This window comes from Cynocephalus volans, chromosome 2 (assembly GCF_027409185.1).
Source record: "Cynocephalus volans isolate mCynVol1 chromosome 2, mCynVol1.pri, whole genome shotgun sequence".
Classification (NCBI taxonomy): domain Eukaryota; kingdom Metazoa; phylum Chordata; class Mammalia; order Dermoptera; family Cynocephalidae; genus Cynocephalus; species Cynocephalus volans.
The window spans coordinates 15,604,428-15,627,240 of NC_084461.1; the positions used below are offsets into that span (position 1 = coordinate 15,604,428).

The following is a 22,813-nucleotide window of genomic DNA, read 5'->3' on the forward strand; positions in this document are numbered from 1 at the left end:
GAGTCTACATTAGGACTTAGGTTTTACAACCAAAGAGTCTTGGATCCTCTCTTCCCAACCAAAAATACAACTAGCTAGAATGCTTTGGCTGGCAGTGATCTGGAAGCCTACAAAGCAAAAGGGCATTTCATCATCAAAATTGGGGCCACACAGTTGCTTCCCCTGAGACAGACAGACAGAGAGAGAGGCAGGCTAAGAGGAGGACTCCTGCCTTTCAACCAAGCTAGAGGCAAAAAGCTCACGACTCTTGCTAATCCCTACTGGCTCTGGAAAGACTGACCCCGTTAATTTTATGCTCTGTCTCTGAAGAATCAGCTCAAGGTAAGGCCATTAGATACAATGCCCTCGCTGCAACATGGAAAGCCACCCCCTGCTTCCTGTGGACAACACACTGCTAGAAGCATCTAAATTCCTGAAATGTCTGTCAGAAGGTCCCATCACTCTAAGCCATAATTTTCAAATTTCAAACTTTGGCTGTCATGGAAAAAAAATTATTTTCTCCAATCTGGCACTGAATAGTAAGACAAGATTTATGATGAGAAAACATGTACAAATTGTTAAAGAACTAGGTAAAGAAATTTTGAATTATTGTTATACGTCAGTAAAGTTATTTCTTTCTAATTTATACTTCCTTAGAAAAACCTGCCAAACTGAAAACAATTTTATGCTTTTAAAAAGTGATGTGCACACCGAAAAAGGTAAAGTGCATACTTTCTCATTTGCTAACGGAGGATTTTGTTCAATCAGCTGCCATAGTTTCATGAAGAAATAAAAAGCTATTTTACTATGGATCAGGTTTCAATTCAGTACTAGGAATGAACCATAAAAGACACTGATTTGGTTCGGTTGACAGACAGCCTTATATAAATCCTGTTCACAGACTGCAGAGTTTAATGTTTATTAAAAAAAAAAAAAAAAAAAAATAGGTCAAGCACAAACCCTTCTTAGAACACACCCACTGAGAATAACATTTTCACAAATGAATTTTGCAGGCACAAATATTGACATGATTAAAATTATCCAATTTTTGTTTTTGATGATGCCATCAGAAATCAAGTCCTGGCTTTAATATTATGTACTTCAGTATAACATTTCTGAACTTTATGACTACTCTTTAAATGTCCAGAGAAACTATACACTTGCATAATAAGGATACATATACACCACCATTTTTGTGCTAAATTTTGAAGGAAATACTTTAAGCTTAGTTTAGCTGACAAAAGCAAATTTTCCCAAAAAGTAAATAACAGTCTGTGAAATAACAAGCCATTAGGATTGTAGAGAAGGAAGGGAGAAGTTCCTTTTTAATTTAAAAGCTTTACAATGGCATTATGAGTGGTAAGTGGTCCACTATTTTATCTACCTTTTTAACAGTGACATTAATACCATTAATGCTTCTTAAACGAACCATTTAAAACCCTGCGGAGAGAAGGCCTGGCTTATTATAAGATCTAGCACAAACTGAAAATTGATCTAGCACAATGCTGGAAAGAGGAAAAACTAACCCTTGCTGACTAACCCAAGAATCCCAGCTGTGCGGCCAAAGGGCAGCAGGGGGTGACTTCTAGCTACTGCCGAGTGAGGGCGCGGTTCCTGAGCTCAGCACCTCTGAACGTGGAAGCAGAAAGACCCTAAACCCACGTGGCTCACGAGAGCAACAGAACCTCTTTCTGCCTCCAAAGATCTACTGATCGGTCACTGTATTTTATCCTTAAAATGTTTTTAATTTTTCAGTGTGAAAAACATAAGCCCTACCCAGTGCCAGACACTAAGTCCCACAAAATTAGCCTTTACATCTGAAATAAGCATTATTTCCACAAGCACGCCTTCTAATGGTATATTATATAAGACACTGGGTAGTGTTTTCTCATAGGATTTTTCATGGCATTATTTTGTCCTCCTTTTGGCACATTCATTCCATCATGTCCACTTTGATACAAATCAAGGGCCTCAGCCATCCTTTTTAAGCAATACAAATACATTTTCAAGGCAGAATTTTTTAAAAAACGATTCCTGTAAAAATTCATTTTACTAAAATATTAATCCTTCTTATTTTGTTGACTTTTCCACTTCTCATATGCCCAGTCGGTGACATGAGCTGTGTCCCCTCGTTGACTGCCCCAGCTCCTTTCTCCTGCGTTTGGCAACAGCACCTTCACTGTGGGATGGATGACGTTCGACAAAAAGGGAGCTGAAGTTTGCCTCTGGCTGGACAAGGAGTCAAGCAGTTGGTTGATGTCTACTGCACCCTCATACCTAACAGCCTCTCACCCCCTCCTCCTTGTTTCCCCCCACCCCAAAGTCCTCTGAACTCACAGCATGGTTAACCCTCCAGGAACATTCCAGCAGAGTACGGACCCATTACTCTCTCACTACGGCAGTGCTGTTTACGCCCCAAAAATGAAGTCTGAATGGAAGTCCCAAATGAAAATTCCTATCTCCCCACCTCACTTCCAAATCCTACACCTCATGACTCACAAATCCATACTGTAGCAAAATGTAAATCATTTCCTAGAAGTCCCAATTTTATCCATGTCCTTAGTTTGAATGTATTTTTCTTTATTTTTCCACTCTTGTAAATTGCTATAGGACTAGGTCCCTGTCACTAAAATATTATTTCAGAGATATGTCTTGGCAGCCCCATCACCTCACCCCCCCTGCCCTCCATTAGCCACAACATGGAGAGAAGCTCCCTACCTTTCACTGAGGCTTCTCCACAACTGTGCACCTGCAACAGGGAGAAGCAAAACGTGAAACTTAACCGAGGTATTATTTTCCTGAGGCATTTCTCAACATAGAAACATCCCAAGCTATTTAAAGTGAAATGCTTAGATCTTTAAACTCTAGAAACTATCAAATTATACAGTGTATGCTTCCAGAACCATGACTAATTCAGGCAATGAGTCTACAAATATCTATTGAGACCCTACTACATGCAAAACACTTGGGTAGATATTGTGGAAGATAGATACATGGTCCCTGCCTCAGGGACTTGACTGTCCTGTGGGGCAGACAAAACATTCACTCAAGTAAATATGAACCAAGGTAAGCAGTACAGGAATGATACAAGAGGCACACACCGTGAGAGTTTAGGGAAGAGAGAAAATGTGCCTTCTCAAGAAAGCACCAATAAAAGAAGTGGCATTTAAGGTGAGTCTTGACATGGTGCTGAGATTTTTATCTATTCATTCTTCAGATGTTTTGAGCTTATATCTAGGCTCAAGTAAAATCAATAGAAAAAAAAAAATATATATATATATATATATACCTAGATCTCATTTGCTTTCTTAATTCCCCAGTGACTGTCTTCATTAAACTACGTCTTGGTATTATACTCTCAGCTACCAGATTTAATGAAGCTCAATAGAATACAAGACCATGAGGAAGTTCCTGTATCTTCCATTAAACAAAAGGACAAAGGCCCCTTATATTGGGGAAACATAAAAAATTGGTCAGGGCCCCTGGGATGTTCAGAGTCTTGCCAAGCATCTGAGGTGGGTGTGTGTGTGTACCCGGGTGTTCCTGTTAATGTAGTTGCGTGTGCATGCCCAGGTGTTTTGGGGTTGTGGACTTAGCTTTAAGGACTAAGGGCTCTGATACGAAGCTTCTAGAGGATGCTCTGGGAAGCCATTAGGTTGGCTGCTCTTAGCTCTGAATAAAGCTTATTATTTCTTCACCCACGGCTCCCAGGACCTTTTCCTACTACCTGTTTCATAGACCTGCATGTGGAGGGTTTGTGACCCAGTCTGTACAATGGGCTTGAGGGGTCTGTGAGCCCTAGCCCTAGCTCTACACCTTACGTTCTTCAACATCACCTATCAAAGATCTATGCAATGAATTCTTCTTGACATTTACTTGTAGGAGCAAATTTCTCAAAATTGCTTCCTTCATTTGTTCAATTAGAATTGCACAATTGGTCTGGTTTCCCTTTTTGCCTTTGCTGCCAGTACGCTCGAGGATGAATCTGTTACTCAATCACTGTCACCATGTTAGACTCCTGCTCCTCTACCAGATGTCTTTTAAACAGTCTTGTGTTTTCTGTTCCTAATAAGCTGCTTCAGACTTTTTGGAGTTAGATGGCATATTAAAAAAAAAAAAAATCAACACAAAAGAATCTAGGGAACTGTGAGTAATAGTGAGGTCTCAACTAAAGTTGGAAAGTTGGACAGACTAAATTCTGGAGGCATGAACTGACTTTGTCATCTGACATTTCTCTAACAACACTGGAGCCAGAGTGGGGAAAGCCGATAATGGCACAGGATGTTTGTTTGCTTGCATGTTTTTTTTTTTTAAATTGGAGAAATGAATATAGTTGATAGATAAGAAAATAAGAACATTCAGAATGGTAAGGACAGCATCTCTGCACTCACTCAGCATAGACCAGGTGGGAGCTGCACAGAGAGAGGAAGTCAGGCCAAAGACAGGGCTGAGGGACAGCCAATGGCAAGAGGCCAAGCAGGAGAAGAGTCAAACGAATAGTCAAAGAGTTGATTCAACAGGAGGAAGGGGCCAGGGAGGGGTGGGCAGAGGGTGCACTGAGAATTGGCTCTCAGACTTTGCAGGTATTGGAAACACAGTACTTCCAAAGGCTGAAGTCAAAAAACGAGGCTATCTAGTAGGAGACTGAATCCAGGCCGTCAGACAATCCATTAGGGTACAAGTTGGAATGACGGAGAATGGAGAGTGTAGGAGGGGCTACAGTTCATGAGCTACGATCTCTACAGGGTCCCCATTCAGTAGCAACCAAGGTGCTGAGAATGTGGCATAAATGGACAGTGCACCTTGTGCAAGAGGGAAGGTGTAAAGAGGCGGGGGTTGCAAATGCTCCACAAGTGGCCCTGAGGAGCAGTGGGGACACTGCTGAGCCCTCCTCCCACCACTGCACAGGGCAGTAGCTGACAAGGATTTTAAAGGGAGCCAGGGTGGAGATGACTCATTCTACGGAAATGAGAGAGAAGGAAAAGGTGGCCAGGAAAAGTTTAAGAATGCAAGAGAAATTTTCCACACCAAAGAAGAGTTCTCCAGAGCCCAGATGAAGGGGTTAATGCAAGGAGGCACACGCTCAAGGAACACAACAATGAGGGAGAGAGAAATCCATGGCAGCTAGAGGCTGCTCATAGCAGCGACCCACAAAGTAGACACGAAGGTTCCTGTGGGTTCACAAAGATTAATTCACAAGATGGCACCTCTGCCTTTTTTCCCCTCATCTATTTCATATTATGCATCTAAGGTGGTATCAAAGATAATAATTGGGAGTAGTCCATCTCATAGAAGCAGAGAATACAAAGGCGGTCGCCAGGGGCTGGGGGAGGGGAAGATGGGGAGTTGCTGCTCCATGGGGACAGAGTTTCAAGTCATCAAAGATGAAAAAGCTCTAGAGATCTAAGGTTCAACAACATGCATACAGTGAACAACGCTGCACCCTTAACAACTCGGTAAGAGGATAAAAGAAAAAGATAATAATTAGGGAGAAGGGTACAATTAAATTCTTAACAATATAAGTTTAATATCTTTAGCCAAAACTGTGGGAAGCAGGAAAGGTGGGAGAGGGAGGGAGGCAGAACTGCCCAACAAGTCCTGACATCTCAGTGGCCCTCTCGTTGTCATTGCTGCTGTATGTTGAGGTATCTTATCTAATGTGTGTGGCTGCCAGTTCTGACCAAAGCCCTGAACTGCATCTGGATCTAACCTGAAGCCAGTTCTGTGCCTTCCTGAGACCAGTTCACTGCAGCAGTGCCCTGGTCCCAGCAGTACACAGGCAGGCTCCTGCCAGCCATTCACAGGGCTCAAATGGGTCTTTGTCCTAAAAGACTTTCCAAAAGGAGGACAAAGCAGACACCAGTGTTTCTTCAGTCACAGACTGGAGAGCTCTGGGAAAGCACAGTAATTAATCCCATCTCTCTCTCTCCTCTCTCTCTCTCTCTCTCTCTCTCTTTCTCTCTCTCTTTTTCCATGCAGTAGAAATGCTGTATTCAGAGCAATGTCACCCGCTGAAAACCCTGACAGAATGACTGGCCTCTGACAAAGGCCTGTGCTGCAGGATGGAGCATGAGGGCTCCGCCTGGGCAGAGTGGCTGGGTGTGTGTGGATACCCACGGGAAGCCCAGCGCCCACAACAGGGCCTGGCACAGAAGGCGCTCAACACAGGCCAACTGCTGAGTGAGCAAAAGCCCCACGCTGTCCTGCTCTGCTGTGCTGAAGGCACCTCGGCGTCACACTTCCATTTGGCCCTTATTCCACCCTGTGGTACAAGGACAGTTTCTCCCATTTCACAGGAGAGAGAGGTTCAGATAGTACAGTAGCTGAACAATGGCTCCTAAAGATGTTAAGTCTCAATCCCCAGAATCTGTGAATGTCACTTCATATGGAAAAAGGGTCTTTGGAGATGCGATTAGGCTGAGGATCATGAAATGAGATTACCCTGGATTATCCAGGTAGGCTCCAAATGCCTTATCACAGGGAGATGAAAGAGACAGAGAAAAAGTGAAGTGACCATGAAGGCAGAGATTTCGGTGATACAGCTACAAGTCAAGAAACACCAGCCGCCACCAGAAGCTGGAAGAGGCAAGATACTGACCCGTCCCTAGCACCTCCAGAGGGAGGGCAGCCCTGCCAACACCTTGATTTGGGCCCAGTGATTCTGATTTTGGACTACTGGCCTGAAGGACTATGAGAGATGAAATTTCTGTTATTTTGAGCCACCAAGTTAGTGGTAATTTGTTACACTGGAAGCAAGTACAGTGTATTAGGTGGCTTCTCCACAACTAGGAAATGGAATGAACTAGCTCAAGAATTAGACTCCCTAGGCTGGTATTCTTTCAACCCTACCGTCTTAGTTTTCTTTAAAGGACTGAATCTTTGCAATGCAGAGGTTTTGTGCAATTTGCAAATATGAAATTTCCACCTGTGTGTAACAGTCGAGCTTCAACACTGGAAACTGGAGGCCTTTGTAGGTCCAGAGAACTGAAGCTGAAAGAAGTTACAACTGTCCTTTTTGCAATCTTGGCCCCTCACAGAGAAATAAGTCTTTCAACTTCATCCTTGGCCTTCCACAATTGTCTGTTCCTAACCTGTGCCTGGAATAGGGCCAAATTTGATACACACTGAAAATACCGACATGCTCAGCTTGCTTTGTGAGTCAGTTTGCCCTACAAGCTAAACGTGCTGTTGATAAAACTTATAAGTGGCTATATCTTCTAAGATTCTCCTGAGGGAGATCCTACAGGGTGAAAATATTACAGTCTATTGGGAAAAAACGGGCTATCCTCTATCAACTATGAATCAACACAGAAACATGGGACTCGCCATGGACCGATCCAACCAACCCTTACACAAAACCCTAATGCAATGAGATGCTCCGCCTGAAGTTGGCCTTAATACATCTGTGATAAACAAGTATCATAGCAAGTGCCTGTGAGGGTTGAAAGTGAGGGAGGTAGGTGTCTGTTCTCCAAAACAGAAAAGAAGAGAGAGGAAAGGAAGAGAGAGGAAGAGAGGATGAGAAGGAAAAGCACATACAAGAATATAATCTAAACCTACGTATTCATGAAAAGCATGAACTGCACAGAAATGAATCTGTGCACCTTCCTAGCATAAAGGAATTACCTTCAAACCTGGAAACACACTAATGTAAAGCAATCTTTCCAAAAATGGTTTACACAATGGTTTAGTTTAAGAACTGTAATGACATAAAATATGAACCAGATTTAAAGCAGACCCACAAAACTCATGATGGTGAATCTGTAATAGCTTATATCCTTGCTCTTGAGTTAGTGTTAGGGAGCAGAGGCCTCCCACAAAGGACTAAAACACTGGGCACTTCTTATACACATCAATCCACATGGACTGCAACCAAAAGTATCCCACCACTTGGGATTACATTTAGTAAAATTAAATGCCTCATTGTAACCCTCTCTTGGCTATTTTTGATCAAATCAATCTTAATACATTTAGGTTCATGGGCTCAATTATTCCCAGGAGGGTTTTTTGCCCATTCGCAAAAACTAGCTCAAATTTACAAAAACTAGCCCTTCATGTTTGGAAAAACTTGACTCAGATTTGTAATATATCCAAATTACTCAAAAAATACTTTATGCAAATTTTTTAAACAATTCATGATCTCACTTTTGAACTTAATGTTTAAAATTAATTGATTTTTCATCATCATTAACTTAACTCCTTTCAAAATTTTTATTAAACCATCAGTTAGTTATTTTTAAACCCTAAATTGTTTTTCTTCATTGAGGCACAGAAAATTTTCATGTAAAATAGTCCATTTTCCAGTGGCCCAACTTCCTCATGTAGCATGTAATAAATATTTAACTATTACCCTCACTGTAGCCTATTTAAACACCAAAATGGTATTTAAAACAGCACTTAAAGCCAAGAGAGAAACCAGTACACAAACCTTTTACCCAGGAGCCGTGGCTATGACTAGAGACAACATGGGTAAATAATTATACTGACAATAGTAAAGTCAATGCCCATATAATTTATTACTTTGCTCCTGTTGAAAGGACTAATTTGTTAATATGCCTGCACGAAAATCAGAAATACATAGTCCAGAAAATGAAATACCATAAAAAATGAAACCTGAGTTTTCTTACCTCTCGTTCTAGATAAAACCATATCTTTTATTATTTGCATGATAACACGCCCAAGTATCATGATAGAAATCAGGTGATACACTCTCCATGGAGTCAATGCAAGGAACCTGTAACAGAAAAACAGACAAATCATTACTTCAATTTGAGGATTTTAATCTTTTTAATTAGGTTTACTTCCTGCCAAAGAAACCAAAAAAAATGCATTCAATAGCGACTTCACTTTTCAAAATCATTCCAATGTGAGCCTATGAAAGTTATTTAATAGCTTCAAAGTTAACAAAATAAAGCCCTGAAGCCATGTGTGCCTTTGTGCTCGGCTTTCTATACTAACCTCTAATTTGGGCAGAGGATTTGCTATCCTGGGTAGCAGATGGAGAATGGAACTGACCTGAAACAGTTATGATGCGTTAAAGAGCCAGGACTGCAGGGTTTTATAACAGACACTGTGGCTACAATAGATGATCCTACGTACCGTCCTCTGTCTTACATTTTTCTTTTATGCCATATTCACTTCTCTGACTACCCTGCCCCCATCTCCTAAAAATAGCAGTTAATAAGGATCCAGTTTGGTAACTCTTTCTCTGTAGGATTACTACCCTTTTGTCCACCTGTCCAACTCCTCTCCAGAGGGAAACAAACTATAAATTCTTTTCCATGAACAACACACAAACCCTGCAGTACTTCTTTTGGTTGGGCCTATACAGGAATGGAATGGCAAAAAAGTCACAAGGAGCTTTCAGCCTTCAGATGAGACCAGAGGTTGAAACTCCTGTTTTCAACAAGTTAACTGGCCAAGCTGCCAACTAATATTAACGTTGATGTAATCAGATCTCCTAGAAAAAATTAATTTAACAAATGTTTAATACTGGTTACAAGGCTATATAGAGAAGTAAAGAATACACAAATATTGCCTTCTGTGAACTTACTTTCTCACCAGTCAACACAGGTTAGCTAACAAAGTCTAAGGCAAGTCTTTAAGAAATCAAAACTCCAAATCAGGGAAGATTTTATAGAAATGACACTTGAACTTGGTCTGAGAGGATGGATGCAATTCAGAGGAAAATAGAGGCTGTTCCAGTTGGAGGATACAACATGAACAGTGAATCAGTCAGGGAAGAGTGAGGTGCCTGTGGCATGCCCAATAGTCCAGGGCGACCTCAGAAGCAGGAGAAGGCAAAAGAAGAGGGCTGGGAGACTGGCAGGGAGAGACGAGATTGAAGAGAGAGGCAGGGGCAGACTGTGGCAGGCTCCAAATGATATGTTGGGGTGTTTGGTCTTTATGCTACAGGAAGTAGAGAGAAAGCCAATGGTACAGAGTAGGAAAATGAAATGATGGGTGATTTAGGATTAGGAGGGGTGGGGAGGAAGCATGAAGTCCAGGCCATGTACTAGAAGGTCACGCAACCTGTCTTGTGAGAAGTGGCTCAATCAACATGAGGCACTCAGTGAAGCTGTGGGTAAAGCCTTCCACCAGAAGGTGGCCAAGTTCTAGCTCTGGTTCTAATGCTGACTGTGTGTGTGTGACCTGGGCCGGTAAAATGAGTGGATAGACCAGGTCAGTGTTTCTTACAGAGTGGTCTGCAACTGCCACCAGGCTGGCTGCCTAGAAAGCTTGTTAGAATACAGATTCCCAAGCCCCACACTCCTCCCCTCAGGTCTGTTGAAACAGGTGGTCTAATTAATATTATTTGCATCCACTAAAAAAAAATTCATTCATGGATCGTCTACACTGGTCCTAACACTGCGTTATCAAGAGAGAACACATGGTGAGCAAAGAGCATGAAGAGAAGGTGCAGACATAAAAGATAACCCATAATAATAACCATAATATTACAACCCATAATCTATGTCTTTAGCAAAAATAATTTGTTCTTCCATTTACCTTTTTTTTTTTTTTTTTTTTTGCTATTACGTTTGTTTTAACCAAAGTTGTATTCTGCTGTTTGCTTCACTTCAGAGGCCACTCCTCACATCTGTGTGCTAGGCTCTCCCAGTTTTCACATCACATTAAAGTGGCAGTTTTCAAAATTTTTAGTAGTGACCAACAGTAAGAAATTCATTTATATCTAAATACATACACACAAAACCAAAGTTTCAAAAAATAATATTTATCCTTGCAACTTGTAATGCTTTTTGATATTTTCCATTTGACTGTATTATGTGTTTAAATGCTGACTGTGACTCACTAAACTGACTCAGGGACCACTAATGAGCTGTAACTCACAGTCTGGCTCACACCACACCAGGGGGAATCTGCAAATGTTAAATAAATATGTTTCATTAGAATGATCTTCTTTGCAAAGTCCGGCAAAGCCTTAGGAGAGATAGAAAGTTCTCTCAAGTATAAACATCATTATACTCAGCCAGAAATCTATTTAAGTGTCTTTTTAAAAAACAAATAAATGCAAAACTACCTGAAGCAGTAAAGGCCATTAGTTATTCTCTTAGTGGAAATTACAAACTTCCAAGAATAAGAAAAACTAGGTAACAAGACTTAGACCCACAGACCTGGCTGCATTGCTATAGCAACTCCAAAGAGCACGTGAGATGTCCCCCTCTGTCCAGGGCAAGTGTCCAGTTGGCATCTTGGCCATGGGTTTTGTTGGTCATTAAAAATCCTCAGTCAGCTGAGAAGGCAACCCCAATGATTGCTTGGGAAGGTAACGCCAAATTATATGGGACTACATCACTGCTTTCTTGGTAGATTTGTGTCTTTCATACCCAAGAATGAAATATGGAAATGTCTGAAAAATGAATCCCTAAAATGAATAATTTGTATTTAGAAAAATCTGTGCAGATTTGATATTTTCATTATTTATTTATTTATTTATTTATTTATTTTTTTTTTTTTTTTTTTTTTTTTTTTGTCCTTTTCGTGACCGGCACTCGGCCAGTCCTATATAGGATCCGAACCCGCAGCGGGAGCGTCGCAGCGCTCCCAGCGCCGCACTCTACCAAGTGCGCCACGGGCTCGGCCCAATATTTTCATTATTTATAATGTTTAAAATGATGTGTCTCGTGGCTCCACTTCAAAATATGTAGTTGAAAAATTTAGACTTGTGATTTAAAATTAAAATCTTAGAAACATTTATGAGTTTAATTTATTCATTTTATAGGAATTGCCTAATATTTGGGAGAGCTTGGGTTGTTAGACAATTGAAGTAGTTTTTAAAAAAACTTTTGGTAAATTGCAAACACATATAAAAAGAGAGGTCAGAGTATAAAAAACCCTGCTTCAACAATTCTCCATTCATGGTCAACCTTGTTTCTTCCATATTCCCACCCACTAAACTCCTCCCCCCCCAACAAATTATTTGAAGCAAATCTCAAACATCATATAATTTAATCTTCGAATATTGTTATTTATCTTCAAAATAAAGGTCTTTTTAACATAACAATACCACTATCACACCTAAAAAATTGTTTTAATTCTTAATGTCATCAGATATCCTCTCAACATACATATTTTCCCCATCATTTTTGCGTGTGTGGACGCACACACACCGTGGGCGCACACACACACAAAGAATGAAACAGGACCCGTAAAGGTCACACACTGAAATTGGCAAATGTGGATTTTAGGTTCTTATACTCTATAGGCCCCGTCATCTTTTTTTTTTTTTTTTAATTCTTGATATTTTTTTTGTGGAAGAAACAGACTCATTTGCCCAACAAAGTTTTCCAGATTCTGGGAATCATTCATAAACCCTTGTGGTTTAGTTTAACATTTTCTTCTATCCTTTGTGTGGCCTGTAAATTGGCAGCTGAATCTAGAGGCTTGATTAGACTTAGGTTTTGGGGGTTTTTTTCCTGTAAAACCCCATGACAGTTGCTGATATGTGTTTCCATCAGGAGGCATATACTGGCTGGGTGTCTGGTGTCGAAGTTTTGTTACATTAGCAAGCCATTAATAATCATTGCCTAGCGATTAATTCCTCAGGGGCTATGTGGAGATGAAAACCTTTAGCTGGATCACATCTATAAAGAAAAACTTCCCCTCATCAAGGTTGGATCAACTGAGAGATGCAGCTCAAAAAAAGGGCAAGATCTATGCTTGATTCTTTCCCCTTCTTTTGCAGTTGTTTTTACCAAGTTGGCTCCGGAGCCCTTTGGCCCTACCTTAGTAACTTTTGATAGTGAAGTTCTTTAAAGGGACATAGAAAATATAAAACTTACAAATGCAACTTTAAATGTTCAAAGGGTAAAATTCAAATTTTTCATGAAACTAATCATTCACCAAAGACTTTCTTCAAAACAACTGCTAAAATTTGCCAAACTTATAAACAAAACATTTTGTCAGCTAAAGTTGAAAGCTCAAAGAAAAATGAGGGTTTTGAATTGGTAACTTTATGAAATCAAAATTTATTCTTTAAAAAGTAGTTGAACACAATTGCTTCCAACCAATCTTTACATGAAAACTGTCTTATAAGACATCAAAAAAACAATCCCTGTCTGCTGGACGTGGGTGACTGATGCTGGTGCTCTGTCACACCACTCGGAGAAACACAGTCATAGAATCATGAGCTGCAAGGAGCTCAGAGGTCATCCAGTTTACACTTTCATTGGATCCATGAGTCCCTCCGGTTGGAATCGCCCACCTCTACTTAAATACATCTCACAACAGGAAGCTCACCATTTCTTGCAGCACCCAATTTCCTGCAGTATCCTATTATTACTGCAGGGAGAGAAGAAATTCTGTTTCATTCCAGGAACAAGCGTCTGACCACTCAATCCCAGCCTGCCCCAGCGGAGCCATGAAAGTAGACGGGTAAACAGCTATGTTTAATCTGAGCACTACTCAGAATGCCGTAGGAGCAAAGAGAGCTGGTAATTGCATACGCAAGTCAGAGATGGCATCTAAACTTTGATTTCCCAAAGATGTCAGACTTGGTCAGGTGGAAAAGAGACAAATGCATTCCAGTTTGGGGAACAGCAAATGCAAAGGGAACTGCATGAGAGCCACAGGACTAGAGCCTAGGAGTTAGAAAATTTTCCCTTAACCTTTGCCTCCCTCCACCCCAGGGCACTAGTTCTGCCCTCCATAACCAAATTCTGGATGAATAAAATAGCTGTTTAGTGAATGTAGACACTGTTCGAAGAGCTTTATATGTATTCACTAGTATTCCACCTAACAATTGTACGAGAACTACCATTATTCCCATTTTACAGATGAGCAAAGAGAGGCTCAGAAACTTGCCCAAAGCTCCAGGACTAGGGAGAAGCAGGACCATGTCATGCATTCAGGCAGCCTGGCTCTAAGCTGGCTCTTACCACTCTGCCAAATGACTCCCAGCCACAAGTTTCTACCTCTTTGTCCACCTGCCATCACACGAAGAGAACTCAAAGGACTGTCACCAATTTACAGCTTTGTCTTTTTTTTAATTAATAGATTTTGCTAGCACTGTTCTTGTTTACAGAAAAAGTAAGCAGATAGTACTGAGAGTTCCCATATACATCTTTCCCCGGCATACAGAGTCCCCTATTATTAACATCTTGCATTATTAGTGTGGTACATTTGCTACAACTGACGAACCAGTATTGATATATTATTACTAACTAAACCACAGGGTTTGCATTAGGCTTCACTTTCTGTGTTGTAGTTCTGTGGGTTTTGACAAAAGCGTAATGTCTACTGTATAGAATCACATAGAATAGTTTCAATGCCCTAAAAATCCTCTGTGCTCCACCTATTTACCCCCCCTCCCCCCAAGCCCCTGGCAACCACTGATCTTTTTACTGTCTCCACGGTTTTGCCTTTTCCAGAATGTCATATAATATGTATCTTTTCCCTGCTGGCTTCTTTCTTAGCAATATACATTGAACATTCTTTCCTCTGTGTGTTTTTGTGGCTTGTTAGCTCATTTCTTTTGATCACTGAATAATACTTCATTGTATGATATACTGAAATTTATCTATTCACCTACTGAAGGGCATCCTGGTTGCTTCCAATTTTTGGCAATTACGAATAAAGCTGCTATAAACATTCGTATGCAGGATTCTGTGTGGAGATAAGTTTTCAAGTCATTTTGGCACAGCCTTTTTTTTTTTTTTCTTTAAACAATTCTATCAGCATGCTGGCTTGTTAAATTTACAGGAAGTTAAACCCCCAAAGATTCTATTTTTCAGATACAATTTTTGAATCTAAGTATGTCCTATTAAATATATTCTTGTGTGACACAGCCCATCATTCAAAGCTGCAGACTTTAATGGTGGCATCAATCACATCTGTTTTCTTGTCCAGCTTCAGGACACCCACACATTTGATATCTGCACGTCCTCAGTCCTCATCCATACTACCGATCAAAGGCATTGGCCAGTACTGGAGTCTCATCACTCCCCAAGAGCACAGTGACCTGGATTTATTAATCAGCACTTCATGAATACAGCAGACAATCCAGCTTGCCACTATATTCTTGTCCATATCACTCCATGTTATCCACAAAGACATAATGAGAGATTTTCTTAAACACCTTGCTGAAACCTACTGCATTCCTAGGTCTAAGTGTCTGCGAGTGTTGATTTGCTTGGCTACTGCTGAGAATGACTTTGAGGTATATAACAGTTCTCTGCAGAAAAACTAAATACAATTAGACCCTGCCAAGGTCATCATAGGACACACCCAAGACAAAGTCCCAGGGCCACCTTGCTGATCTGACCATTTGCAGAATTCACAGAAACATGTGGAAACCACCTCGCCCGTGGAGGAATTCTGAGGCAAAGATGGCGACACACAGGCCACCAGAGTGTTCTTGAATGCTGTGGATAAATGAGCATGAGGTGGGTTGTGGTCAGAGTGCAGCATGCCCAAGGGCCCACGAGAGCAGAGTGACCAAGCACAGACTCTGAAGGGGGGTTCTGTGGGCACTCATGAGCCTCACTAAAGAGGCTCCATCATTTTCAAGGTCCAGGGCAAAGTTGAAATGCAGAGACCTCACCCAGGCTGAGGAAGTCACTATCCCCTTCCCACACTTCTGTAACCCCAACCCAGGCAAACAGGTGATCCCCAGGGTATTGCAACCTCCACTCCAGGGCACAATTGGGACCTGGATCCAGCATAGGTGAGAGGCCCCTGCCTAGTTACCCACTGAATGCACCACATCACTGCCAGCCAGGGTGAGGATGGTCACCACCTGTCTTGCAGCTGTAGGCCACACGGCCCTCACGCTCAGGCCCCCTAGAGGGGCAGATGGCCTCAGCGCAACACAAGCCTCCCCCACTGATGCAATTGCCCACTGCCCTGGGCAGTCAAACAGGGTGGAGTGGGGAGGGAGAGACTGGGCAGGGTCAGGGCACTAAGAGGCAGGGAGCAGGCAACCAAGAGAGGAGGGGTGACTGCCCATGAGTTGAGGCTCTCAGCCCCCAGTGCATGCCTGTCATCACGTTGCACTTCACCTACAAAACACTGATTCAAAGAGAAAAGTGTTAAGAATCGCAAGTTGCCGACCACAGAGCACTAATCCTCACGTGCAGGAGCCCAGGCTTGGATGGCCGTATGGGTCACTCGCTCGTTCAGCCAATCCTACCATCACCATATCTTGGAAGTGATCCCATCAGTGACCAATAAAGGCTTTTCTTTTCCTTAAAATAGTTTTTAGTTCAATTTTAAAAAGCCACTGAACCTCAACTTTATCCAAATTAGCCTAGAGACCTACAACCACATCAACAGATCCCAGAACCAAGAAGATTCAGAAACACTATTTCCACCAATCCCTAAGTCTGCAGAAACATCTTCCCATAGACTGATGGGATTTTTATAATCAATTATAAGAAAAAAAGCTACTATAACTTTTTAAACTAAAATATCATCTGACTATTAAAAGAGTACATGTTTTCTTAGCTGACATAGACTTTTTATCTGACAAAAAACATTCCAGATTTTGGAAACCAAGACAGGCAAACAGTATATATGACAATTACAATATACATAAGCATATTATGATAGGTAAACGTTACATATGACAATTATATGCTATATATAAATATATAAAATTATATGTGTATAATAATACCCCATTTGTCTTATAAAGGTATACTGTGTAGTTTAACTGCCATTAGAAAGGTACTGTTCTGTAAATCACTACATGCACTTTCTCTTAGCAAGTCGTGGCCTATTTCTACATCTTAATGTGATGACTGCTTTAAAAACACATAAGCGTGTGTGCACATTACCAAGGTGACTCATGTTTAGCTTGTGATTATCACAGCCAACAGATGATTTCTAGCCTTGCTTGTATAGCATTATTTCTGATTCATTTTTATATTGGGTAAGTCTATTTGCTTTTTTCTTACTATGTTTTATTTCTTCTACATTTTCTTCTATTACATTCCCATATTCAGTAATATTATTTTGATTTTTAATCTGGTTTTCAAGCCACTAACTGCCTTATCCCACTTGGTATTGTTGGGATAGTTTATGGGACTAGTCTCTATTCAGTTACCTGGGTCAGCTAAGAAAAAAGACACAACCCATATGCTCAGAGACAAAGGACAGTGTAAGGAAAACAGGCAAGGATCCAAAAAAGTTTCTGAGACTATAAGGGTCAACCTCCTACTCATAGTAAAAAGAAGGGTCCTGGGTAATCCCCAAATTATTTCCATTTCAGAATGCACCATGATATTAAGAAGAAAAATTGTCTATCAAATTATGGACTTTGTTAATATCAAAATTAGTCTTCATTCAATGCTCATAAGCCACCTGAGAGTTGTGGCACTCACCCCACAAAAAAGCTCAACAAGGAAAATGACAGGCTGGGGAACTAAGTTACTCTCAGGCAACCCATCATCTTTACTTTCTGTGGATGGATCATTCACACCCCTGCCAAGGCCACAGCCTTCCTGTCCCTACATTGATTCTCAAGCATTCCGTAGGAGTGTGGGGCCCTGGGTGTGTCTTCTCAGGTTCAACAATGCAGGAGGCCACAGTAAAGTGGCCAAGCTGGCCAGAGGGCAGGAACAGGCGCTGGGCCATGTAGACAAGTTACATAATGAAAAAGAAGTGAAGGTACGAGAACTTCAGTGGAACTCCACTCAGCAGCTAACGGCAAAAAATTATTTTCAACTAGTTGTATATTCATTTGATAAAGAAAACCTAAATTTTCCATTACTCCAAAATGAGTTTTGCAAGAACAAATTAAATGGCTCTCAATAGGATAAATTTCTTATAAAGAAAAGGATAGTATGCCAAAAAAAAAAACAGAAGAAATGTCTTTGGTAATGGATGAAAACACTTAACCTTCATTTCTAGGTAGAGCACAACCTGCTTTGTACTAAGACATGAAAGGTGTCAATAGCTAAAATGTACTTTTTTTTTTTTTTTTGTCTTCAAAGAAAGAAGATCTATGGATAAAAGCACTGGAACCCTTCATAGTTCTGATGTGGGAATTAATCTGCATTATTTACTTTGTAATTCTTTCAAAACAGAAATCCAAAAATGGGGTTTTGTAGCTGTAGACTTAGACTAAACAGAGTCCTTAATGTGTGTTGGCTCTGTTTAATATTACAGCAGCTCTAGTCATAAAAGAAAGAGCATCTCATAAGGCATAATGACTTACCAAACATTATTCAAAGGGCAGATCATCACATTTTGCTGGAAAATAGTTATGTTCTCAAGAGTTAGGCATACTGGCAGCCATCTATCTTAATGTCACAAAATTCTGAATTTCAACTCAAGTTGGCTTTAATTTACAGGCCTTTTACACAGATCCTTCCTGCAAAACCAGTGACTGAAGATGATGCGTGAAATCATGTACCATTAAGCGGGGGAAAAAGCTGCCAAGTAAATTACGACCCTCTGATATGTAATATGCATCCCATTTTCAGAGCTGTTTAAAATATGTATATGTGTTGGGCAGGGGAGATTTATTTCTTCAAAGTCAACAAAATACATAGTTTAAAGTAATTTGGAAAGGCGAAGATAATCATAAAATGGAGCAAGATAAAGTAACAACTCAATTACAAATCAGAGATTAAATGAAACTCAGAAGACTTTTTCTCTAGAGAAGTACTTGTCTAGCTGTGACTGCCGACAAAGTGAATTAGAAACATGAGAGGAGAGGAAAGGCGGGAGGGGCTTCTGTCAAATGTTGGCAGACATTGAGGGCAAGCAAGTGCTGGGGAGCAGCCATCAGTCAGAGTCGCTGCGCTGGAGGAGGGAAGAGGCTCATTCTTGCAGAAACAACACGCGCTAATGCAGTGAATTCAGGGAATGTGCCCAGGTCAGCAAGGTGTGGGGGAGAGACAGACCAGACAGCCGGGAGGAGCGGCGGGGAGTCTGCATTGTGTTTGCCTTCCTGGGCCCAGGAGCAGGAGAAACCAAGGGCACAGCTGGGGTGGAAGCAAGTCCATCTGGGGTCCAGGCAAAGCGAAATTGGGACTGGTCACCTCTGCAACCTTGCATTGGAATTATGAGAAAAGCCACGGGTAAGTCAAGTCAGGAGCACCTCAGGGCAGTGCAATGGGCTCCTTAGCACCCCCTCATGTATAAATTGAATATCTGCCCACTCGTACTGCCGGTTGCCTCGTACCCGAGCTCGGATGGGGACTTGGGAGTAGGGTCGGTGAGGCAACCTCTGTAGCCCACTCCAGCCCAGTTACCAGTCAGTTAAACACTAACGACCAGATTCACTCATACAAAGAAGCCATAAGAAGAAAAAAAAGAATCAGATCAAAGTCATGAACTGAATGAAGTACAGGATAGTTAGGAGGGTAGAAGGGAAGAAAGGGGGTAGCAAGAGGCATGGAGAACAAAAAGAAAAAATCACAGGAAAGTCAGGAAGCGCTGGGAATGGGCGGCCCACTTAGTTTCTTTGGGTTTTTATGCAAATGGCAAAGAGATATTCTGTGTGTCTGCCCTAGCGTGAACTTCGGGCCCAGCCAACACAGCCAGTGAGAAACACCTCGATATCCTCCACCTCAGTATTTTCTTTTTTTTTTTTTTTCGGCAGCTGGACAGTAAGGGGATCCAAACCCTTGACCTTGGTGTCATAACATCGCACTCTAACCAGCTGAGCTAAATCGCCAGCCTTTCATCTTTAAATTGAGGTGTTGACTACATAAGTCCTTCCCAAAACTACGGTTATCATCATCAGAATAACTCGGGGAACTTTTAAAAAATACAAACTCCTGGGCCCCACTCTGGACCTGAAAGATCAGAATTCTAAGAGGTGAAGTACAGGAACCTACATGTCAATGACAGGTTTACGGATTAGATCACTGGACTGCAAAGATTTCTCAGGGCATTTCCCATTCAAACATTCTCTGAGCCCACAAATCCTAGCTAGAGGATGCCATGTAACTAACCCAAACATCACTGACCTTTGGGGCCTCTTCCTTCATAAATAAATAAGTGCATATACAGGTGTCATAGTCATTCAGGCTGCTGTAACAAAATATCATAGACTGGGTGAGTTATAAACAACACAAATTTATTTCTCACAGTTCTGAAGGCTGGGAAATCTAAGATCAAGGCTCTGGTAGAATAGGTATCTGGTGAGAGCCCACTTTCTGGTTCATAAATGGCACCTTCTCGCTGTGTCCTCACATGGTGAATCTCTCTCAGGTCTCTTTTTATAAGGGCACTAATCCCAACCATGAGGGCTCCAACCTCATGATCTAATCATCTCCCAGAGTCCCCACCTCCTAATACCATCACATTGGGGATTAGGTTTTGACATATGTATTTGGGAGGGACATAAACATTCAGTCCATTGCAACTGGGTACAAGGCACAGTGACAGGTGCCAAAGAGGCCACTAAGAAGAATAGCTCTTGAGTGGGGCGGGGGGAGTAAGACACACACTAACAATTTCAATGAACCTTTACAGGCATGCCCAAGAAAGAAATAAACTGATGTGTAATGAGGACCTTATATGCTCGATATTTTTACATCTCTATCTCATTTAATGTTCCTAAACAACATAATGAATTTACATATATGGAAATTATATATTCATAAACAGATTAAGTTGGAGCAATTTGTCTAAAATCATACAGCCTTTAATTGAAAGACTAAGGATATAAACTTGGGTCTTCCTGATTCCAAGTTCACTGCTCTATTTATATACCATTTGTGGAATCCCTTGGCATCCTACTTTAACCAATCAATCTTAAGGCAGCAGAATGTTCTAGAGAACAGAGTTGAAAAAGCAATTGGCATGTCAGCTCCTACCTTTTAAATCCCCATTCAGTTATGGTCAACCACTCATCAGTTCTTGTCCACAGATTGTTCAAGAGCCCATTCCAATGTACCTGACCCTGTCCAGGGTCCCAAAAAGGAATTCAGCCACTCTGCAGTTCTGAGATTGACGGCACTGCCATGGCTACAGAAGATACTCTTATATCTCCACCTCCTTCTCTCCAAAAAACCCCGAGATGCAAAGAACTGGACTTTGGTCCACATGCATCCATCTGTATAGCACCCACCCTCGCCCTGGTTGCACCTGACTGTTCTGGCTGGTTCTCCAGCCCATGCCTACCCTGTTCTCTCTCATTCCCCTCCTCACCAGAAATCCTGCCAGGGGTCTGCTTACCCTGCTCCAGCGCACCCATTTCCGGGTGAATGAACCTTGACCATACCCTAATAACAAACTGTCCAACATCATGGCCATACACAGAAGGATCCACTGTAATGACCATTTCTTGCCAAGTCCCTAAGCTCAACAACAATATTTCACACTGTTCCAGTGGAAGACCACAGTATTCACTTCCAGAACTAGGACTGAGGCTGTTCCCTCTCTTGGGCCAAGTATATTAGTTTGCTAGTGACAATATACCACAGACTGGTGGCTCAAAAAACAAATTTATTACCTCTAGAAGGCCCAGATCAGGGAGTCTACAGGTTTGGTTTCTCCTGAGGCCTCTCTCCGTGGCTTGCAGACGGCCACCTTCTCACTGCATCCTCACACGGCCTCTCCTCTGTGCATCCAAATCCCTGGTATCTCACTCTTGTCTATGACTCTGTCTAAGGACAGCATCATATTGGATCAGGACCCGCCCATATGACCTCATTTAACCTTAATTACCTCTTTAAAGGTCCTATTTCCAAATATGAGGGTACTTCAAAAAGTTTGTGGAAAAATGAAATTAGGATAATATGAATCTTTCCATGAACTTTTTGAAGGCTCCTCATATAGTCATTTTCTGAGGTGCTCTTGGGGTTGGGACTTCAACATCTGAATTTGGGGGGGGAGACACAATACAGCCCATAACACCAAGTGTCTGCAAAACTCTACTGCCTGCTCCAAGGGCTACTTATATGTCAAGGTTAACCAGCCCCGCAATGTGCCCTGTCAGCCCGAGGAGGCTGAGGGCCCATCCCATCTCCTCCCAAACTCCTTGACGGAAAGATAAACATTCTCTCAGGCTGCCACACTCAGTAAATAAAACAAGAACAAGGCTGAAATATCTGAACAAGCTATAAGAAACTGTGCAGATTAGAAAAAAAGCAAGTTACCCACAATCAGAGGGGACGTAGTATCCTAGTTTACACCACGTCCTGGCCTACTTAGGTATAATCAATAAATTATATGGTCCCCTACTTAAAATCCAAATGAACACATGACACAGAGAAGCAGCTTTTCTCAAAAGCCCAAAACAGAAGACATACTGAGCAGTGAATTAACAATTTTGTCATCCTGGGAGGGCCATTTACCTGCAGGCTAAGATCAAGTGTCCTTTTATCAGCATAGTGAAGCTACGCTGCTCAGCAGAGCTGACCTAGCCACACCATCTATGAGGCACAGTGCCCTGGGATGTGTGAGCCACCTCCATACACAGACATGCTTTAATATCTGGAACGCCATATCCAGTAATCATTCCCAGAAAAACATCAGCGACTTTTATTTCTTATTTGATGCCAAAGTGCTCAAGAAACCATATGAAACCAAGAACTGAAGGTGGACTCTTGTCCCAGTTTCCACGGATACATTCATGGGGCAAGAACAGCGATGTCACTCTCAGGCATCTGTCCCTAGGAAAGGCAAGCCTGGCATAGGGAATTCCAAGCTGGGGATTATAATCCCACTCAGTGCAGCTGTCCTGACCAATACAGGGTAGGAGATACTTTCAAAATCTCAGTTTAAAAAAAAACAGAGCTTGTGGTGTGTCCAATGGATGTCTTTGTAGCCTGCCAGCATGGCAGGGGAGGGCCATGGCCCATCTACTCTAGTACATGGGGAGCTGCAACTCCCTGCTACTCTGTGGCCAAACTTG

General features: G+C 41.6%; 1 protein-coding gene across 2 annotated transcripts in view; it reads right to left on the reverse strand.

Annotated features, from left to right (window-relative positions):
- Window positions 1-22,813, reverse strand: part of RETREG1 (reticulophagy regulator 1) — a 136,520-nt gene that overhangs the window by 88,751 nt on the left and 24,956 nt on the right. For both annotated transcript variants that reach the window (XR_010022598.1, XM_063085430.1), the window contains exons 2-3: window positions 8,607-8,713; window positions 2,698-2,728 (exon numbers count right to left, since the gene is read on the reverse strand). Coding sequence is in view for 1 of the 2 variants with exons in the window: in XM_063085430.1 (XP_062941500.1) it covers window positions 2,698-2,728; window positions 8,607-8,713 (138 nt within the window). In the remaining variant the exon portion in view is untranslated. The remainder of the gene's footprint in view (window positions 1-2,697; window positions 2,729-8,606; window positions 8,714-22,813) is intronic.